Genomic DNA, 20,972 nt, shown 5'->3' on the forward strand with positions numbered 1-20,972 from the left:
CCTGTCCTTTGTTATATGAAACCTGTGATTCCAGTCTCTGGGACTTTCCTGATTTTCTTTTCTCTGCCTCAACTTGACATCTGAAGTGAACATGGGCGTGTATACCTTCTTTAGGGACTGAGACACTTTCTCAACAGCTTTCTGCCCTAGAAGCTCAAGGGTGGTATACAAGCTCCAAAAACCATTAACTTTTTCTCGAGCAGATTTCTGTTCCTGAATACGTAGCCATTTTAATCTATTTGATTTTTACTTAGTTCCGTGTGCCAATAGTTATGCCCCCATTTCTTTTCTAGAAACACTTCTCTTGAATTCTAGGCCTCCTGCAAGGCCTTCTTCAGACCTTGAGAGGTCACGTTTGATGGGAGACCCACCCCCTTGGTACCTTCTTCCTGAGCTATTTCTCCGAATGAAGAGATACACTGGCCATCACACCCTTGGCTGGACCTTTACTCCAAGGAACTTTCAGCCATTCAGAGGTTTCAAGAAGGGATTCTATAGCTCAAAGCCTTATCATTTTTATTTTTATTGGGGTTGACTTGGAGTTGAGAAGCAGCTGCCTTTTTCAGCCTTGAAAGGCTCTAATTATTTGCATATACTCTGCTTCCTTTAAATCCTTTTATGTGCAAACTGACCGATTATTTTCCTTATACCTTGTCAGATGCAACCTATAGCAACTAACACTTGCTGCTAATATTCTGGTTTTCAGTTCCTTTCCCTACTTCATGTTATTTTCTAACTCCTTCACCAAGTTACTGCAGGTGACATTTTAACCAAATATTTCACCACCTCCTAATACGCATCAACATGGATCCGGGTACAGTTTCCTTATTCCTTGCTGACTGACCACCACAACGACACGTTTTAAGTTTTTGTGATAGATTCACCCCACTTCTATTTCTTTTCCTTCTATTTTTTTTTAATTAGGAAACATGAGACATGTAGCCATAACATACAATCCTAAAATCTCAATCCCTTCACCCAGCAAACGTTTTTTTCCTTGCTTACCCTGTGAGTCTGTAGAATGGCTCTGTTCATCATGGACATCAGGAATCCAGACTGACACAAGCACAGTTTCATTGTTTCCTTTCACCTCACTGCATCAGTGGGAAGGGAGTGTAAAGAATTATACACCCAGCTATTACAGCTTTCACACAGAAGTGTCACAAGGAATTTCTGCTCATAATTCATTGGTCAAACCAATGACTAAACCAGATGTTACTAGTGCAAGAAATGCCATCATGCTACAAGCCCTAAGGAGAAGAACCAAAAAATTGGGTGAATAGCACTCAAGACTGATACAGAGGGAGCAACTGGAGACAAAGAAACATGTTAGTATGCTGTGTTCTGTAGTCCAGGCAAGATAGGATAATAAAATAAATATTAAAATAAACATAAAGAGGCTTAAAATGGGAAATAGCGCAAAACAGCATCTGTTTTGTGCATGAAAGTGTTTCAGATGGATTAGATGTAGGGGTGATTGTTATAGGAAGGTCCATGAAGTAGCTTTCATCTCAGTCCAGCAGAGAGAAGGAAACAAAGAATGGTAGCAGTGGGGATGCGGAGAAGCGACTTGTGAGAAATATTTTAATGTTACATTTGACACTGTTGCCTCCATAAATAAGACTTTCTTGACCACACTGTCTAAAAGAGCCACCACAAACGCCTGACTCTGTCACTGCCTAAATTAGGTCTTTCTGCTGCTTCATTGCCTGTTTCCATTAGAATGAACCAAGAAAGCAGAGACTTTATCCCCGGGACATTAAACGGTGCTTTGCACATAATGGGGCTCAATATTGATTGATTGCATTGGATGATATGAGATAGAAAGTATGGAGTGAGTTAAATGACAGAAGTCAAAGATGACCCCAAGATTTGTGAGATTAAGAAACAGCTGCCTCCTGGTGACCCAGGATCTCTTTCCATAAAGGTCAAGGGGAAGAGAGCCCTGTGCGGTCCGCTGTCAGTGGGGCTGAGACGGCAGGCAGTCTGCGTGCTCTGCAGGACAAGGACCCAGGGAGGCCTTGTCTGCAGTGAAGAGGAAGCTTCTCACTGCCTTGGGATACGTCTGGCAATCTGCAAGCTCCAACTCCATCAGCAGGAGCCACCAGGAAGCCCCAGGAACTGTGCTGCCAGAAAGACCTCCCGTCCCTTTCTCCACTCGGCACTCACTGTATCTATCGCTGTACTGTCTGCACGGGGCCATCAGGATCAATTTCAAATGCCCTTTATCTCCGTCACGTCAGTTACCACGAGAAGCTCATTCTTCTTGGTCATCTCTTGTGTCCAGAATCACCATGGAGGCCTGTATATGGCACTGTAGTTCCTTCCCACACCCCTGCACAAATCCTGATAGATACCCTCTAAAATTCTTATCTCACTTTTCCCTCCACCTCGCTTGTGCCACCGCGCTTCTGTCTTTTACAAAAGACAGACACAACCTTCTGAAAAGAGTTGTCTATATTTACCTATATTCTGACTCCAATTTCTGTCTCTTCTCTCCTAGTTTTCCTTGTACCTGTTCGATCAGCCTTTTATTTCTATCAGTCAATCAAAAACTCTCCTTACTAAGGAAACGGATGCCCTCCACATTGGTGAATCTTGTAGTCAAGATTTGAGCTTTGCTGGTATTTAAAGCCATTGGTCATGTGATATCATTGTAGTTTTGATTTGCATTTCCTTGATGATTAATGTTGTTGAGTACCTTTTCATGTACCTGTTGGCCATTTGTATGTCTTCCTTGGAAAAATACCTGTTCAGGTCCTTTGCCCATTTTTTAATTGGGCCATTTGGTTTTTTTTTTACTATTAAGTTTTATGAGTTCCTTGTACATTGTGTATATTAACCCCTTATCAGATATGTGGCTTGCAAATATTTTCTCCCATTCCATATTTTGCCTTTTCATTTAGTTGATGGTTTCCTTTGCTGTGAAGAAGCTTTTTTAGTTTGATGTAATCCCACTTGTTTATTTTTGTTTTGTTGCCTGTGCTTTTGGTATCAAATCGTAAAAATCAAGGAGCTTACTCTCTGTTTTCTTCTAAGAGTTTTATGATTTCAGGTCTTACATTCAAGTCATTAATCTATTTTGAGTTGATTTTTATGTATAGTGTAAGATAGGGGTGGAGTTTCATTCTTTTGCATGTGCATATCCAGTTTTCCCAACACCATTTATGAAAGAGATTTTTCTTTGTGTATTTTTGGTGCCTTTTTAGAAAATTAATTGACCATGTATGCAATAGGCAAGAGATAACAAATGCTGGCCAGGATGTGGAGAAAAGAGAACGCTTGTACACTGTCAGTGGAATGTAAATTGGTGTACAGACTACACAGTTACTCAAGAAATTAAACTAGAACTATCATATGATCCAGTATTCCTACTTCTGGTTATATATCTAAAGAAAAAGAAATCATTGTCTCAAAGAGATATCTTTACTCCCATGTTCATTACAGCATTATTCACAAAAGCCAACATATAGAAAAACCTAAGTGTCCATCAGCAAATGAATGAATAAAGAAAATGTGGTACATACAAAATGGAATATTATTCAGCCTTTAAAAAGAAGGAAATCCTGCCATTTGTAAAAACATGGATGGATCTTGAGGGCATTATGGTAAATGAAATAATCCAGACAGAGAAAGACAAATACTGCATGGTATCACTTATATGTGGACATTTTTTAAAAAGTTGAACTCATAGAAACAGAATAGAATGGTGGTTGTCAGGGGCTGAGGGGTAGGAGAAAGGAGGAGAGGTTGGTAAAAGGGTACAAGCTTTCAGTTATAAGATGAATAAGGTCTGAGGATCTAATGTACAACATTAGATCACAACTGATCACAGTTGATAATATTGTATAGTAAAATCAAAATTTGCTAAAGGAGTAGAACTTAAGTGTTCTCACCAAAGCAAACAAACAAACAAAAACCAACCTAAATATGTAAGATGATGGAAGTGTTAATTAACTTTATTGCGGGAATTCTTTCACATGTATATGTGTGTGTGTGTGTGTGTGTGTGTGTGTGTGTGTGTGTGTATCTCAAATCATCATGTTGTACACCTTATATATGTTACAATTTTATTCATCAATTATACCTCAGTAAAACGGATAAAAACTATAAAATGAAACAGTCATGCTCCCCTCCTTGAAACACTATTTGTCCTTGGCTTCCAGCATAATATACCCTTTTTAGTTTCTTCTTCCTTGAATGTCTGTTACTTCTAAGCCTCCTTCCCACCTCCCAGATCTCTAATTGTGGGAGAGTCCCAGGTCTCAGCCTTTAAATGTCTTTTTTTTTCTGTCAACTCAAGCTGGTTAGTGGTCTCACGCGCATACATACCTTTAAATGATAGCTGTACACTGTTGACTCCACATGTATAAGTCCGGTCTAAACCTCTGTTCTGAACACCAGGCTGATATATCCAACTGCCTACTAATCTTTCCACTTCTATATCTAATAAGCATCTAAAACTTATTTCTGAAACTGAGCTCTTATTTTCTTCCAAATCTGCTTCTCCCACAGTCTTTCACATTTTCACTAAAAGTCAATTCCATGACTTTTAGTGAAAAGTTGCACAAGCAAAAAACTCTGTTCATCTTTTTTTTAATTAATTAATTAATATATTTATTTATTTATTGGTTGTGTTGGATCTTTGTTGCTGCACTCAGTCTTTCTCTAGTTGTGGCGAGCTGGGAGGGTTACTCTTCATTGCGGTGCACAGGCTTCTTATTGTGGTGGCTTCTCTTGTGTGGAGCACAGGCTCTAGGCATGAGGGCTTCAGTAGTTGTGGCACTTGGGCTCAACAGTTGTAGCACGTGGGCTCTAGAGCGCAGGCTCAGTAGTTGTGGCACACAGGCCCAGTTGCTCTGCAGCATGTGGGATCTTCCCAGACCAGGGCTTGAACCCATGTCCCCTGCATTGGCAGGAGGAGTCTTAACCACTGCACCACCAGGGAAGTCCCTCTGTGTTCATCTTTAATCTCTCTCTTTCCCTCATGCTACAAATATTGCAAATATTTCAAACTTGCCAATATCATAGGTTTTCATGAATATATTCTAAATTTAACAGTTCTTATCACCACTATGCCCACTCTACTGGTCCATCCATTCAAGCCACCATTATTCTTTGCCTGGTACCCATCGCCACTACTTCTCTCCTTTTTACTTGTTTTTTCATGACAGTTTTATTTTCTCACTTTGGTCAATGCCTCTTAGTAAGTTTTCATTTGAGACTTTTTTCTTAAGCATTTTATAATTTGTCATTTCAGAGTTAATTTTCTCTTTTTCTTTCACTTCTTTTCTAGATTCATTCCACTCTTCATTTCACCTACTTTTGTTGTTGTTGTTCATTTCCATTCTTAGTTTTTGAATTTCTAATTCAAACTGAATTTTTATATCCACAAATGCTTATTTGAATGTATTCATCTATTTTTGGAGTGCACACTTACAGTGTTCTTCTGCTTCATGTTATCATTTTGGGGGAATGGGGTGAGGTGAGAGGCAGTTTTCCTAAACTGATTTGAATTTGTGTGAATTTTTGTGTCTTGAATTTCTGCCATAGTTCTCCATGGACTTTTATTTCCTTTGTTGATTCTTATGACATTGGGGTGTTTTTAAGAGTCCTAGTTTAATTCTGCCCTTTTCTGTCCTTTTAACAAAGTCCAGGTAGCATAGCAAGGGTTTGTTTGTTTGCTTTGGTGATGGGGGAGAGAGTGAATTCTCTGAAATGTGGCATCTTTTTGTCTTACAGGATCCTAAATTTTCTACTTTTTCTTCTTTTCCCCTCCCCCATCCAGTTGCTGAAGGGTTCTTCTTCTTTTCTGCCTTTTTTTTCTCACTTAAAGGCTGTGTAACTGGAAGACTCCACAAAAATCACTCTTGCTCCTCAAAACCCAGTGTGTCCCTTTAAATTGCATTTACCTTTTATATGACATCCGGTCCTTTAGATCATGCATCCTTTCCTTCCCTATAGATCATGTCCCCTTCTACCCAGTCCGTTCTTAGTATCCTAAGATTCAAGCTGCAGCTCATCTTTCTGGTGATTGCTCCAACTCTCCTCAGTCGTCTTGCCAGCATCCCTCCTCCAACCCCCTGCTGTTTTTCTTGGTTAGCTGTTGGCAGTTCCTGCTTTCTCTGTTCTGAGACTCCCCGACCCCCACCCCCCCGCCCCCGCCGGCGTTAACCAGGAAGTCTTTCCTAATTATTTTACTTCTTAAGCTTCAAGCAGATTTACTCACATCATGTTCCATCTATATCTGTATACCTTCCTAATTTTTCATGGATCACATCCCATTAAATTCATTTGCTTGCTTGGAGGTTTTCTTGGTAGAGAGGAAGAGGCTGATTGGCCTCTGTGTTTGTTTTGGTGTTCTGTTTCTGACATAAAAAAGTGTCCTACACACAGCAGCTTAAACCAACACAAATTTATCATCTTACAATTCTAAAGGACAGAAGTCCAACACGAGTCTAACCAGGCAAAAACTAAAGTGTCGGCAAGGCTGTGCTCCCTTCTGGAAGCTCTGAGGATAATACACTCCCAGGCTCATTGGGGTTGTTGGCCACATTCAGTTCCGTACTCTGAGCAATTGTCAAAGGTTTTTGTCATAAATTTGGCTCTGTATAGAGAAACAGTTTCAGAGCTCTGTGTGGTTTCGGGCGCAGTCTTCGAGATCTAACCACGGCACTGGCAACACTTCCATATTGCAACACAGAGCTCTCCTCTTTCGGGTTTTCCTTTCTACTCCCAAGTACCTCATGATTGCTGCGTAGAAAGCAATTGCTTTCAGGCCTTATGAGAACATGATTAAGAGCTCTTAATGGTGCCTCTTTCTCAAAAAGTTCCCTGCTTCACAAAAGTTCCTATGAGAAGCTTAGGCACGTACATCAAGTGTTCAGTCGGTGTCTAGTAAGAATTCCACAGATTGGAAAGTGTTCCTCCTGGGGCTGGTTTTCTATCACAAATGCACTCACTCTGGAGCTGACCTTCAGCGTTAGTGCAAAGGACCCCTTTCCACCTTGCTTTCTTGTAACGTCTTGACATCATTTTCCCATCATTCTCAGGCTATTTACAAGTGTTGATTTGAGTTCTTTCTTATTTTCTCTGATTTGCTTTAAGCTCTGTGTCACTGACTAACCTCCATATTAAAGCATTTTGCAGCAAATTCTTGTCAGGCTAAAGAGCAGCACATTCGATGGTTCTATCGTTTTTTGCTGTTTGTCCCTTGTTATTTTGGAAGACTGACGGGAGCGATTTTCTCTTTGGCCACATCTGAAAGCCCCGCCTCACTCCTCTAATTCACAAAAGGAGAGAATGGCAGAATAAGACATGCTATATTGAATCCAAAAATGTGATGTATCAATCTGCTGTTAAATTAAGGAAAATAAGTTATGATTATGTGCATAAAAGATCAAATAAACTTAGGTAACTCATTTCCTTGGCTCACAGTTGACCTTTTCTAAGCTTCCATTGCCATATCTCTGTAGAAAATAAAATCTTGTCAAGTGTTTATCATATATAGGATCAAAAGGAATTTATACAAGTCTTCCATTTTGGCATAAATACCACTAATGAGGCTAAAAGAAAAAGACAGCTATTAAAATAAGAAACCTTTCGAATGTGAGATATTTTAGAATTACTGAAGTTTGATAGAGAATCATTTGAAATTTCTCTCTTCCCCTTCCTAATCAAAGATCTGTTTTATCTAGACGAGCCAGCTGTGAAGAGTAGAAGTTATAATCTCCACTTAAAATGGGGATGAATAAAGACTTCAAAACACCCAGCAAGTGACTACTTCCCAAGTTATTTTCATTTGGTTCTAGAATGTGTATTAATTTCCAGGAATCAACTGCAAATCACATCTACTTACTTGTTCCACATTTATTTATTAGTTTCCATATCCAGGTGCTGCACTGGCTCTAGACTGACTAAATCAATGTCTCCCTGACTCTAGTATCAGAATATATTGGTTGGGAAAGGCAGACAAATAACTTAGGGATATAGAGACTATGATCAAAGTATAGACAGAGTGAAATGGAAATGTAGAGGAAAGACGTCAAATCCAAACTTGGGCCTGAAGGAACTAAACAGAGAAAGGCATATTTGAAACAAGTTTTAAAGGATTATTAGGTGTGGGAATGTGGAAAGGAGCAAATTAAGGCACCTCAGGGACAGGAAATAAACGTGCCTCTTACTTAGAAAAGAAAACTAAACGTTCCTACCCATCTGACTTCAACAGACAGGGCTCTTTCCTGTGAGCTAAACATTCTTCCCGTCTTTGCTGAAGCATGCAGTTAGGGTTTAACTGGTCTCTTGTCTTCCTACTACAGAAAAAGTAAGAGAAAAAGAAAAGTCCGTAACATAACAACAAGGCCAGTTAAATAAGAAGTAGGTGCCAATTTTCAAGAATGAAACATGTCGTCAAAATATCGTATATTTTAATAGCTCTATAAATTTCAAATGACAATAAGAGATCTTTGTAGCAACAGTCTACATCGGGAGACATTTTTCTTCACTTTCCAGCAAATAGGAGTATTTAAGACTTCAGTAAATATAAAAACAACATTTGTCATCAAATCATCGCAAATCTGCCCAGCAAATAAGAATTACATACGCTTAAGAATTCCCGGTTTTGGGCTTCCCTGGTGGCGCAGTGGTTGGGAGTCCGCCTGCCGATGCAGGGCCCGTGAGCCATGGCCGCTGAGCCTGCGCGTCCGGAGCCTGTGCTCCGCAACGGGAGAGGCCACAACAGTGAGAGGCCCGCGTACTGCAAAAAAAAAAAAAAAAGAAGAGATCTTTACATAGCAGACTCTTAAGAATGCCTATTGAATAAATGATTAAATTTAAGCTTTATTACTTTCACTAAATTTAGGCCTTAGGATGACGACTTGAAAGTTAAATGATCCAAAAGGAGCTATATTTGCAAACAGTGAAAAAAGGGTCAGCACATCTACGGAAAATAGGCTATCAGCTAAAATCATATAGCAGAATTAAAAATGGCACTGAATCAGTTTCATGGTAATTTGCTGTAAGATGCAGGCAAGACTAGTTTTGTGTGGAAATAATAAACTTTTGTATTTAGTCCTCATTGGATTTGGCTTTTATTAATAATCTTAGGAAAATGTAGGTAAGGTAATACTGTTTTGTCATCAACAAAAGCAGGAATTCTTTTTTTTTTTTTTTTGCGGTACGCGGGCCTCTCACTGTTGTGGCCTCTCCCGTTGCGGAGCACAGGCTCCGGACGCGCAGGCTCAGCAGCCATGGCTCACGGGCCCTGCATCAGCAGGCGGACTCCCAACCACTGCACCACCCGGGAAGCCCAAAAGATCTCTTCTTATTCAAATGAATCTAGCCATAATTCTGCAAATTCTCCCTAGAATTCTGCAAAGAAGTGATGGAAAGAAACTCAGGAACAGCCGTCCATCTTTGACTGTATCTCTACTTTGCAGGGTCCCTGATCATCATTTTCCCTACAGTCTCATAATTTAGTTTAGTCTCTCTTCTCTTTGTCTTGTTATTCTCAAACATCTTTCAGGGTTTTTTTCTTTTGGGAGTTACCAAATGTATTCATCTAACTGATCCTATACATAGTGAAAACATTATTTGGGTTTCTGTTCTAGAGAAAAGTTATTGACCTGAATTAAGAATTTGAGCATAGCTGCAAGCTATCCGAAAAAGACATCTAAATGAGAAAGCACTTCCACCATAAAGAGAAAAACATAGAAAACGTTGCAGAACATTTTATGCCTTCATTCCTCCATAAAGAAATTTAATCATTTACACATTATGTGTAGACCAAGGTAGACGCTTGAAAGATAAAACAGAAGACAAAAGGCACTGAAATTATGGGAAAATAAATATTTAAAGATACAGTGGGTTTATTAGATTATTACATTCATATTTAATCTCCTCAGTTCTGTAAACACAGAAAATGGAAAGGTGAAAGATGTAAGGTAATTCAGAGAAAAACACTAGTTAAATAATGATGGGACAAAGTAAATTAACATGCAATAAAAGATATTAAAGATTTCAATACATGGAGTTTGCCAAAGAAAAGAGCAAATAAAAAGCACAGCTATAATTATTTGAAAGGTGACTGTCAAAAACAGATTTTAAGCAACAAAGCCTTGTATAATAAACAAGTTCAGCTTGTCTGCAGCAAAACTGTTAGATCAAGTATGCAGACTACAAAGGTTAGTACTTTTGAGGTGAAAGTTTGGGGCTGATCTAACTGAACTAAATACTACAAAACTGGGAAGAGGATGGACAGAGTGCTGACTGCTTCTCAGACTTTACTCCTTGAACTCAGGGCTGTCCCCCGCTGGTCACAAGGTGTCACTGTCGCTGCCCTGGATGTGCCTCTCCATCTCAGCCCTGACCACCCTCCTCAGTGCAGCCTGGTTCCTCCAGCACATTCACACAGAGACACGTAACGCTCCTTCATACTCTCACACAAATACCTCACACACTCACGTACTCATACACAGTCCCATGTACTCACACACACACTCACAAATACTGTCACACACTGATGTGCTCTAACATGCTCATATGCACACTGTCCCACGCTCACATACACTGATACACGCTCACAAGCTGATACACAGACACACACCGATACACACAGTCACACACACTCCCTCCCCTTCCTGCTCGCCCTGCAGGTCCCTGATCAGATTCCCTCTGAGCTGCTCAGCCTTTGTCCTGGTGCCCCAGCTCCTACCAGCTAAGCCACAGCCCTCCAGAGAACCACACACCAGACTCTCCTGCCCACCCACCTGACTCTAAGATTACTGGGAACAGAAACTGTGTTTTTCCATATCCTCTTAGCACAGTGCCTGGCTTACAGTGAGAAAATGTTTGTTAACAAAGAAATGAACCCTTGATGATTCTGATCTGATCTGATTCTTCTGAGCTGAATTGCAGGGATGTCTCTCTCTCTCTCTCTTTCTCCCTCTCTCTCTCTCCCTCTCCTTCTCTCTCTGTTTCTTTCTGAAATAGTTTATAATTCAGTCTTTAACGTGACTATATCTAGTCTTATTGTATTACTCTTGCTATTTCTCTTCATACATGCTGCTGTACTATTAAAATGCAGAAGCGTTGCAATTCTCAAGATTGGCTGCAAAAGCCATCTTTACCTGCTGGTGGAAGCCCAGGAGCCCCTCTCATTGCTGTGGAGGCAGCCCGCTGGCTCTGGTCCTTACAGAAACGCCAAGTTGAGTTCTACTCAAAATAGTCAGCTCGAGCTTCCTAGAAGCCCTTTACTGTGTGGTTGTTTTCTTTATCTCATTCAATCCTAGGACAAAAGAGTTACTAGAAGGAGAGAGGGACATATTTCTTTAACCTCTGGGCATGCGCTGACTTAGTATTTAAAGGGAACGTTGTGACACAGGTGCTTTGTCATATTTCACACTTTTAATTTTACCACACATAGCATAGCAGATATTCTTCTTTCCATCTATGGGGTCCTGGAAGTACTCGCAGGTAGAGTCATGCAGATGAGATGTTAATTGCATGTGATTTCACTGATGATTGAAGGTCGAGGAGTTCTGAGAAATAGTCACAACATCAAAATGTAAAAAGAAAAAATATAGCCATATTGTCTCCCTTAGCAAAAATGTCAAGGATTTCTAGAGACACGGCGTGGAAATTGGCCTAAGCTTTTGATCTGTTGTTAGAAAAGCTTTCAAACCTTTCATAAATTTTAGAAGTCAAAATTCATATATCTAATGAAAATTATTTTCAATATATGCTGTTGTTGCTTGTGTAAAATTTTTCTGTGAAGGCTGGCATTCCCTCACCAGAAGAAAAAACGTGTTTTTTTTTAGAAAGCTGTGAGCCTCAGCAATGCCTTTTTATTGTATTAGAGGCCCTGTGATCAGAAGGGATGCTTTTCTAGGTTCATGAGGAAAAGCCCACCAGCCAGACAAGGAGCCAGGCCTGGCCCACATGAGAATCTGCTTTCTCCTTGGGCGCGTGCTGTGTCTGACACCACAGAGGACAATCCCTGAAGGATGCAAACCATAGCTTTTGCAAGGAAAAATCACTTTTGTGATTTGAACGTTGGAAGCGTTATTTTTGTCAGAATAGTACTCCGTGGGAGACTGCATGTTCTTTTTCTTTATTTTCTAACAACATTCTATGGTCTTGATAAAACGAAGAAAAAGTGACAAATATGGCTTGACATCTCATTGATCAAACCCATTTTTGATGCTAAGGCGGTGTGACTGAGCACAGGGAGAAAGCATTACCCAGGTTAGATGACGTTGGCTGTCGAGCAGAGCAGTTGATACTCATATCCTTGGAGTCAAGAAAACGTGTCACAGATAACGTTTTTATGGGGAGTTTAAAATGCCAGGGCAAAGGTGGAAATGTCATCCACAGAGAGGAGCAAGAGATTCGAAGGAAATCTATATTAAACTGCTCTAGTACAGACTTATGCTATGTGAAAAAGTCAGAAGTTTCTCTGGATGAGTGTCAGTGGAAAACTCTTATCCAATTTCTGTGCAGTGATGTGGGGGCTTGGCCCAAAATTTCTAACCTTTTGGATCTCTGCATATAAAAATAGTTAGAAGGCTTGGGTTCCAATTCTGTCTTGGTGCTGACCCATGATAGGATATGAGACCCAGTCATGACACTAATCCTTAGTCATCTCGTGCACAGAGGGCTTATATTAGGATCAAATTCATCCATGTTTGTGAAAGCATTCAATACTACAAGATTTTGTGTAGGTGAAAGGTATTCAGAGGTTTCAAGCAAAGAAAAACCGCGAATATAGAGAAGTCGGGAAGTAATGGGAATAAAAAGAGAGTGATCTAATCAATATCTTAGATAATTGGAGTTTTCTAAAGGGGAAAGTTATTTTTAACATCTTCTCCCTAAATTTTTTTAAGTGAGGATGGTCTACTTTTGAGATTTGTAAAAGGAAATCGATCACATTCTTTTGCTGATCTATGATCCACTGCAGTTCAGAATGACGGGGATCAGACCTTCAGTCCGCACACATCCAAGTTACATCCAGGAGGACAGTCATGTGTTTAATCTAGTTCGACATTTTTCAGCTATTCACTTACCTATTTTTATTTTGTATTTAATTAATTTTTCCAAGTAAATTCTTTCCTCCAATTAAATCAATCTAAAATGTACTGGATAGTAAACAAATCTCAGTCTATTATTTATAAATAAGATAAAGTACATTGGCATAACTTAAAATAACTTTAAAATACAGTGTTATAATGTCAAGGGAGACAATTGTGGAGATTGTTTTATTTCACTGCTTAAATATAGCTTTTTAGTTTTCTTAAGGTAGATTTTTTAATGCTCACCACTTACCTGGGAAACTGGTTCAGGAAACATTCCTTCTCCATCATTCCTATGTAGCCTTGCCTGACTTCCATGGCATGTGCTCATTTTCAGAGCTGGAGGCCGAGGAGTGGTGCAAGCATCTCTGCATGGAGTGTCTGGGGACTAGGCTGAATGACATCAGCCTCGGGGAGCCTGATCTCTTGGCGGCAGGAGTGCAGCGGGAACAGAATGGTAAGTGCGTCTCCATCCTTCCTTTCTTTTAAAGTGCACTGGGAGCTATAGAACTTTGAAAGTGGAAAGGACCTCAGAAATGTTTCAGACCAATCCTTTTTAAGGGAAAATAAACTGATCAACCTCAGCTGTTAAGGGACTTTCTCAAGACTGCATACCAACTAGAAAAATACTAAGGTACAATCCAGGTCTCCTGCCTTCTTGCTCTGTGACATTGTCATTTATCTCAATAAATAAGTTACCTCAACAATAAGTTTATTCATTATATATAAGGTTTTGAATGGACAGCATTCCTACATTTTCTTCTTTGATAGTTGTTATAGATTTGGAGTCTAAATAAATAAGTTTGGCTTATTGTGTTATTTTTCCATAGATTTTAGGGAATGTGGCTAATAGTATGTCTTTGCTCAGGCTGCCATAACAAAATACCATGGACTAGGTGGCTTGAACAACAGGAATTAATTTCTCACAGTTCTGGAGGCCAAGTTCTTGCTGTGGCCCCACGTGGCAGAGGGGGAGAGAGAATAAGCTCTCTCCTGTCTTTTCCTGTAAGGGCACTAATTCGTTATGAGGGCCCCATCCTCATGACCTCATCTAAGCTTCATTACTCCCAAAGACTCCATCTCTAAATCCTATCACCTTGGGGGTTAGGGCTTAAACCTGTGAATTTTAGGGGGACACAATTCAGTCCATAGCATACTACACGTAAGGAAGTACAATGCATGGAATCTCAGGGTTTAACAAAATTGAGGTTTATGTGACATGTTATTTACTTACTGCACTGCTCTCTAATTAAACATTTCTGATGTCTCTTAAGAAGTTATGCTGCCTCTTCTTGACTAACATCTCTAAATAATGAAATCAGAGTAATGTCATGAGCTTTTTTTCCCTCCATTTTAAAAAATAATTATCATTATCACCAGAAGATCTCGTAGTATGAAAACAGAAACTTTCCAATGTTCTTAATTTCTATGGCTAGTGTTTTTTAAAAGGTTGAGGGATGTTGGTGAAGGTTGACACTACTTATTAAAAAGAAATTCTGGAATTATCTGTGGTTTATACTGTAGGCAGCACCAGTAAAATGCATCAGGATAATACTTAGCAATAATGGTTTTGTTATAAGTAATAATATTCTAACAACCATCACTGTCTCATAGACCATCAAAGACATTATTTTTTGGGTTTTGCTACACTGAAAAAATGTTTTCCCCACGACCTGATTATAAACATACGTGGGCACCAACTTTGCCCGTGTTGGTAGTTTCAGAAAGTCAGGAGGGCCTTCCTGTGGCTCTTTTTCTAGCTTCCTTTTGATATTCCAGTTTCTCTCCCACACTTTCTTGGATTTCATCTCTCCAATTTAGTTTCTGAGAACTGTGCTAAGTACAGAACGCCCATAATTGTGCTGCTTAAAATATGCTGTTCATTCTCAGTTTAAGAAAAGAAGAAAAAAAAAAAAAACTCTTTACCGATAAACATTCGTCAAGTACTACATAAAGAAAATATGAAGAAAGTGAATAAATTAGGCCTGTGGGTGGAAGCGTTACTGTGTGCTGCTTACTTGGTGTGAATTGTATGCTGTTACTTTAAAGATCTGGGGTTGTATATCGTTTCCATCCAAATGGATAATGTACTCCTTTGGTTTATTATAATTTCTATTTCTAATTTGATGATAATGTCAAAGTAACTTACCTACAATATAAAGGGAAAACTTTAACATAAACTTTTTAGGATAGGACAAACATGGAGTTAAATGCCAGAGCTCTATAAGAAGCACAAGCAGATATAGCCTAACAAGCAAACTTTTCAGGATGCAGCTTGAATGTAGGCTACACCCCTTAATTAGGACAAGTTCCTAAGGCTCTTCTAATTTCAGTTTGCTAATGTGTGAAAATGAACTAATACCAATTTATGGTGTTGTCATGATGGTTACATGAGATAATATAAAATAAAGACTAACTCTCATGCCTAGCTCAGTTTTTTAAAAAAGCACAAGTTTGTTTGTTTAAAGCACAAGTAAAAATAAAGAAATCAAAAACTAATTCCTGCATATACTTTAGAGAAGACCTGAAATTATAATAACATCCAATGCCATCCAATGCTCTTTTAGGTTTATTTTGTTTAATAATCCTAAATTGATAAAAAGGGTTATATGTGCTTTTAATATATAGTAATTATTTAGTTAAAGAAGGTAGTATTTGATCCATTTAAATGACCCCCTAAAAGTACATGGTACCATAAAGGAAATTGGCAGTCTTACACACACACACACACACACACACACACACACAATCATGATCACTGAGACCCTTCAGTGTTTAGCGTTAAAAGGAAAAACTTAGCTGGAAGGATTTCTTTTCCCCAGGAAGTACCTTCCACGTGGGTGAATTTCTCTCTGAGTCCAAGGCCATGGACATAGCCATTGCTCCAAGCTCTTCGAGTTACATACACTTTCTTTAAAATGCTTCCTCAAGTCCAAATAATAACATCTTTCCTTTGTTTCTTTTGGCCATTGAGAACTAGCTAAAACTTTTTAAAAGAATAATTTATACCAAAGGACAACATGAAAGGCATAAATCTTGACAGAATGTCTAAATTACAGACTCTACTATTGCCAGCTCAAAAATCCCAGTGAATGTGTGTTTATATGCTGCCTGGAAGAGAAGCACACACACACAAATTGGCACAATTTGTTACTTGCATTCCCCGATTTTGTCACTTCCTAATCAGTAGACCTCTCCCGTAAACATGCTAATTCCATTTTAAGTCCGCCCTGAAATAACTACCAGTAGTCTATAAAATCCTATGCTAAAGACTGAGAATGCTCTTTAGCTAACTTGAACCCTCTCCCTTGAGCCCCAGGATCGCTTTAGGGACACCCCTGTTCATTTTACTGCATGTAGGGAAAATGTTTGTTGTTTTAGCTAACTAAAGTATTTTAAAAAATAATATTATCTTTTAAAGCTGTCCTTCCATAGTTTTCAATCATAACACCTCTTAATATAAACAAATTCTTTAACTTCCTAATACATGTTTTAAGTCATTAATATGTTCAGATTGGAATCAATCCTTTATGAAAGATTTGTCATCACAGATTTAGGTTTTTTCCTTAAGGCATTTTAGTGTTAAATTCTATAATTTCTTTTTTTTTTTTTTGCGGTACGCGGGCCTCTCACTGTTGTGGCCTCTCCCGTTGCGGAGCACAGGCTCCGGGCGCACAGGCTCAGCGGCCATGGCTCACGGGCCCAGCTGCTCTGTTGCATGTGGGATCCTCACAGACCGGGGCACGAACCCGTGTCCTCTGCATCGGCAGGCGGACTCTCAACCACTGCGCCACCAGGGAAGCCCTAAATTCTATAATTTCTTATTCATCAGAAACATTATTTTAATGTTTTATCAGTGATATGCTGGGATTTAGTTTGAAATTTCTCCTAAGAGATGAGATACACATGCACGCGTGCAGAATTGATGTAATAAATTACATTACGGTGGCTTGTGGTAATCTTGTGGTATCCCGTCCTCAAGGGAAGACTCATTGCTCAGTCCTAACCACAGCATGTTTTTTCTGACATTCAAAATTGCTACTACTCCTCTAGTGTTTTTCTGACTCTTCAAACAGCTTGGTCTTATTTACTCTGAGACTAGCAAAGAGTAAACATTCGTGCAATTAATTTTTACATGTGTAATGTATGTTGCTAAGGTAAAAGTGGTTATTGATTAAATTCTTTGCTATAATCATTTTTCATCTAGTGCTGTCAGCTGTTTTCCTATTGATTCAGAATCCCACATAGTATAGGTGAAAATAAGGGAACACAAGTACACACACACACACACACACACAAACTTATTCTTGGACTTCAGATAACACTGCCACAAAAGAGTGCATACTAAGTAGACATGTTGAATTTTAAATTCTTACAACTTGCAGAATCTTCACATCTTTCAGTTGTATTTAAGATAGCCTATGCTGACCTTAGAAAATATTAATGTAAGGTGTTATAATCATAGTTATTTAGAAAGGAGTCACAATACGTAATAGCAATTCTAGAAAACAGATGTTACGTGTTAATCGTTAATAGCAGAAGTAAGCATCACTGCCAAGAAGCGAGTCACTTGTGTGAAGTTCCTGCTGCTGCAGTTGGAGGTAGACTCAAGGATATGTCCATTTTGCTATTGATACAAGAGATCATTATCCAAAACAAAATGGAAAAATAACCTCAGACTTTGCCATCGGGTTAATGCAGAGTCAGATTTGAGGGTTTAGTTTTTTCCAGGACCAAGAGTCCCTGCTTATGAATGGTCTAGAATTGTCATGAATTCCTACTTTTAGCCTAAGAATGTGTGTATAACCTTTCTGCAGAAGCAAAGCGGTATTCCAGTGTTGTTTCTAAATTATTTACTTGGGTTGCCATAGTAACCGTGCTCCCTACATTCCACTCAGAGTCCCTTGTATGTCACTCACTCATTCATTCTTCACCCATCAAATATTTTCGAGGCTATACTATGCAAGAACTAAGCTGAGGAAATGTAGAATTATGTAAAATAGGGCCATTACTTTTCAAAAGCTCACAGAATAGTGAGGGAGACAAACCTACAAACAAGGTGTATTGATCAATGTTTTTTAAAATACTGCTGTGTTCTTGGTCACACAGAATCTCAATAGCACAGACCTGGAAGTGTGTCTTTATCATTCATGCATAGGTGGGTTGGCTAGGGTTCATTGGATTTAGGCTGGGTAATGCTGAGATTGGCTCCAAGCTGCACGTGATGTCTGCATCTCCTCCGTGTATATCTCATCCTCCTGACACTAACGGCTACCTAAGGCATGTTCCCAAAACAAAAACATTAGGGCAAGAGATCAAGCCCAAACTTGCAACATAATTTAAGTCTCTGCATTTGTCATGTCCACTGACATTCATTGACCAAAGCAAATCCTATGGCCAAGCCCAAAGTCAAGGGGTACAAAAGTACACCCCACCTGTGGGGCCACGACATGAGTTAGAAAGTCTGATCTAATGTGGAGAGGAAGTGAAGAATCGAGATAAATGATACAATCTACATGCTAAAATAAAAATAGAAGTGCTGTGTATAGGTATGATCAGTTCTAATCAGAGCAGCCTACCTTTCTTTAAAAAAAAACTTATTTCTTATTCCTCTAAATAACCGTCTCAGTCAGGCAGGAAGTCTGAAATTCTTAATGTCCATCAGTAATTAAAGCCAGTATTAGCAGGCCTTTATTCGTTTGGGAAATGGCCAGTTAATGACAAAACAATAACTCCCGTAACAGTAAAACTTTCTCTATTTTAAGGATCTTTTCCCCAGCTTTTCAAAAGTGATTTGGGGTAAGCCATATTCACACTTATACACATACTTTATGACTAGTCATGAAAGAGTGTTCCAGGTTAATTTTTTTTGTCCCTGGGATAACACTCAGCAAAACGCACTTTTGCATGGGGAGAAGAAATTTCGCATACCTATGTTTGAGCTTCCAAATGCCATCCACACACTCCTGTATTTCCTAAAGTGAGTTCCAGGAAATACTGCTACTACCACTACTATACGCCTTCTGCAGTGAGGGAATCAGCAGAGTGAATGTAATATTACGTAACACTATTGTGGGTTAGATTGTGTTCCCCTCCAAAATAAGAGATGTCCAAGTCCTAACCCTCAGAATGGGACCTTATTGGGAATAGGATCTTTACAGAGAACCAAGTTTAAACAAACTCGTTAGAAAGAGCCCTAATCCAATATGACATGCAATATGTCCTTATAAAGAGGGGAAATTTGGACACAGAGACGGATGATGTGAAGATGCATGGAGAGGAGACGGCCCTGTAACTTGCGTGATGTATCTACCAGCCAAGGAAGGCCAAGGATTGCCAGCAAACCCCAGAAGTTAGAAGAGATGAGGGAGGATTCTCCCTCTAAAGCCTTCAGAGAGAACCTAGCCGGGCCAACGCCTTGCTTTCAGACTTCTAGCCTCCAGAACTATGAGATAATAAATTTCTGTTGCTTTGAGCCACCCAGTTTTTTGGTACTTTGTAACAGCAGCCCTAGGAAATTAATACCAACCCTATATGATGGTCACCATATGCATGAGCTGAATAAAGCTATACTAGAATGAAGACCTTTTTTACCGTTGTGTAATGCAACATTTCCCATACTCATTTTACCTACCTGTCTTTTTCTACGCATAACCCCTGTCCATAGCTTGTGGATATTCCTATCTGTTCCATGAAACAGGTTGGAAAATGCCAGTATAACCAGTGGAGGTGCTTACCTACAGGGAAAGCTGAAAGATGATGGTGATGGGAGCAGCCATCCTGGCAAGAATAAGATGATACTCGTGGATATAACACAAAGTCCTGAATGGGCCCTAAATATGTGCCTCCTCACCTTATCTTGTGTTGCTAATTCCATTCTTTGATTGCTGTCGACTTTTTGCTTTGATTGCTTTTTGCTTTGATTGCTTTGATTGCATATAATCAATAAACTAGGTCAAAACACCACTTTTCCCGTTTGGTCCTCAGTATGCACTACAATGGAATCAAGGCCAATGCCATAAATATTTCTACCTCTCTTTGAAATAGATGATTCAAGGAAATCAAGGGTGTTTTGTAGTGCTTCCCTGCCTACACTGCCAAATCTAAGTGATCCGTTGTCTAACTCTGGCCATATCATTACAAAGTGAGATGCATACTGGGAGAAATACCTTGAAACACCAAAGGACCTGTCCTGTTTGCTTTGCCCTGGAAACATGCCCTATACAAACACAATAATAACAAAGATGCAAATTTCAGAAACATTTGTAATTATATGAAAGGAGAAGGTTCTGGGGAGAATGCTGAGTCCAGAATTACTGGTATCTCCCAACTACAGGCAAAAAGAAGGACTTTGAAAATAAGGTAATGCCTTGCCCATACCCTTTCCCTGGGAGTTTGAGTGGACACAGACACATGCTTCTATCTCCTCATGTAAATTGGAGGCTACTACAAGAACAAAGACTAGAATTTGATTCTCTGCATGGAGTTTGATGACAAGCCTAGGAAGAGATGGAGAGATGTGGTGGAGAGATGTCAGCAGAGCCTAGCAAGGTGTAACAAGATAAAGCTACACCTCAACTGTCTCAAAACTTATATGGCATGGATGGGGTGCCCAGGCTTCCTATTGGCCCCCACTGGACCCCAGATACTCTCTGAAAGCAGGACTTGCTGTGTCACAGGAAAGCAAGTGAAGTAACTCCACAGGGAGATGGGTACATACGAACCAGATAAGAGGACCGTGTCTCCTCTGCTGACACCTGGGACTATATCAGTTCCGGGGGTTTTCAAATCAGCCTGGATGAAACGAGGAGGAAGCTCAAAGATTGAACTTTGATCAGAAACTGGGTTAAATGAGTCCTCATTTGACAGAAAACAAACACAAATATACACACACACAAAGAGGAA

The 20,972-nt window shown here is 39.5% G+C and overlaps 1 protein-coding gene across 2 annotated transcripts in view; it reads left to right on the forward strand.

The window, feature by feature from the left end:
- DOK6 (docking protein 6) overlaps nt 1-20,972 on the forward strand; it is a 430,409-nt gene that overhangs the window by 242,966 nt on the left and 166,471 nt on the right. For both annotated transcript variants that reach the window (XM_030868146.2, XM_060310052.1), the window contains exon 4: nt 13,405-13,524. In XM_030868146.2, the coding sequence (XP_030724006.1) occupies nt 13,405-13,524 (120 nt within the window). The remainder of the gene's footprint in view (nt 1-13,404; nt 13,525-20,972) is intronic.

Source organism: Globicephala melas, chromosome 13, assembly GCF_963455315.2.
Source record: "Globicephala melas chromosome 13, mGloMel1.2, whole genome shotgun sequence".
Classification (NCBI taxonomy): domain Eukaryota; kingdom Metazoa; phylum Chordata; class Mammalia; order Artiodactyla; family Delphinidae; genus Globicephala; species Globicephala melas.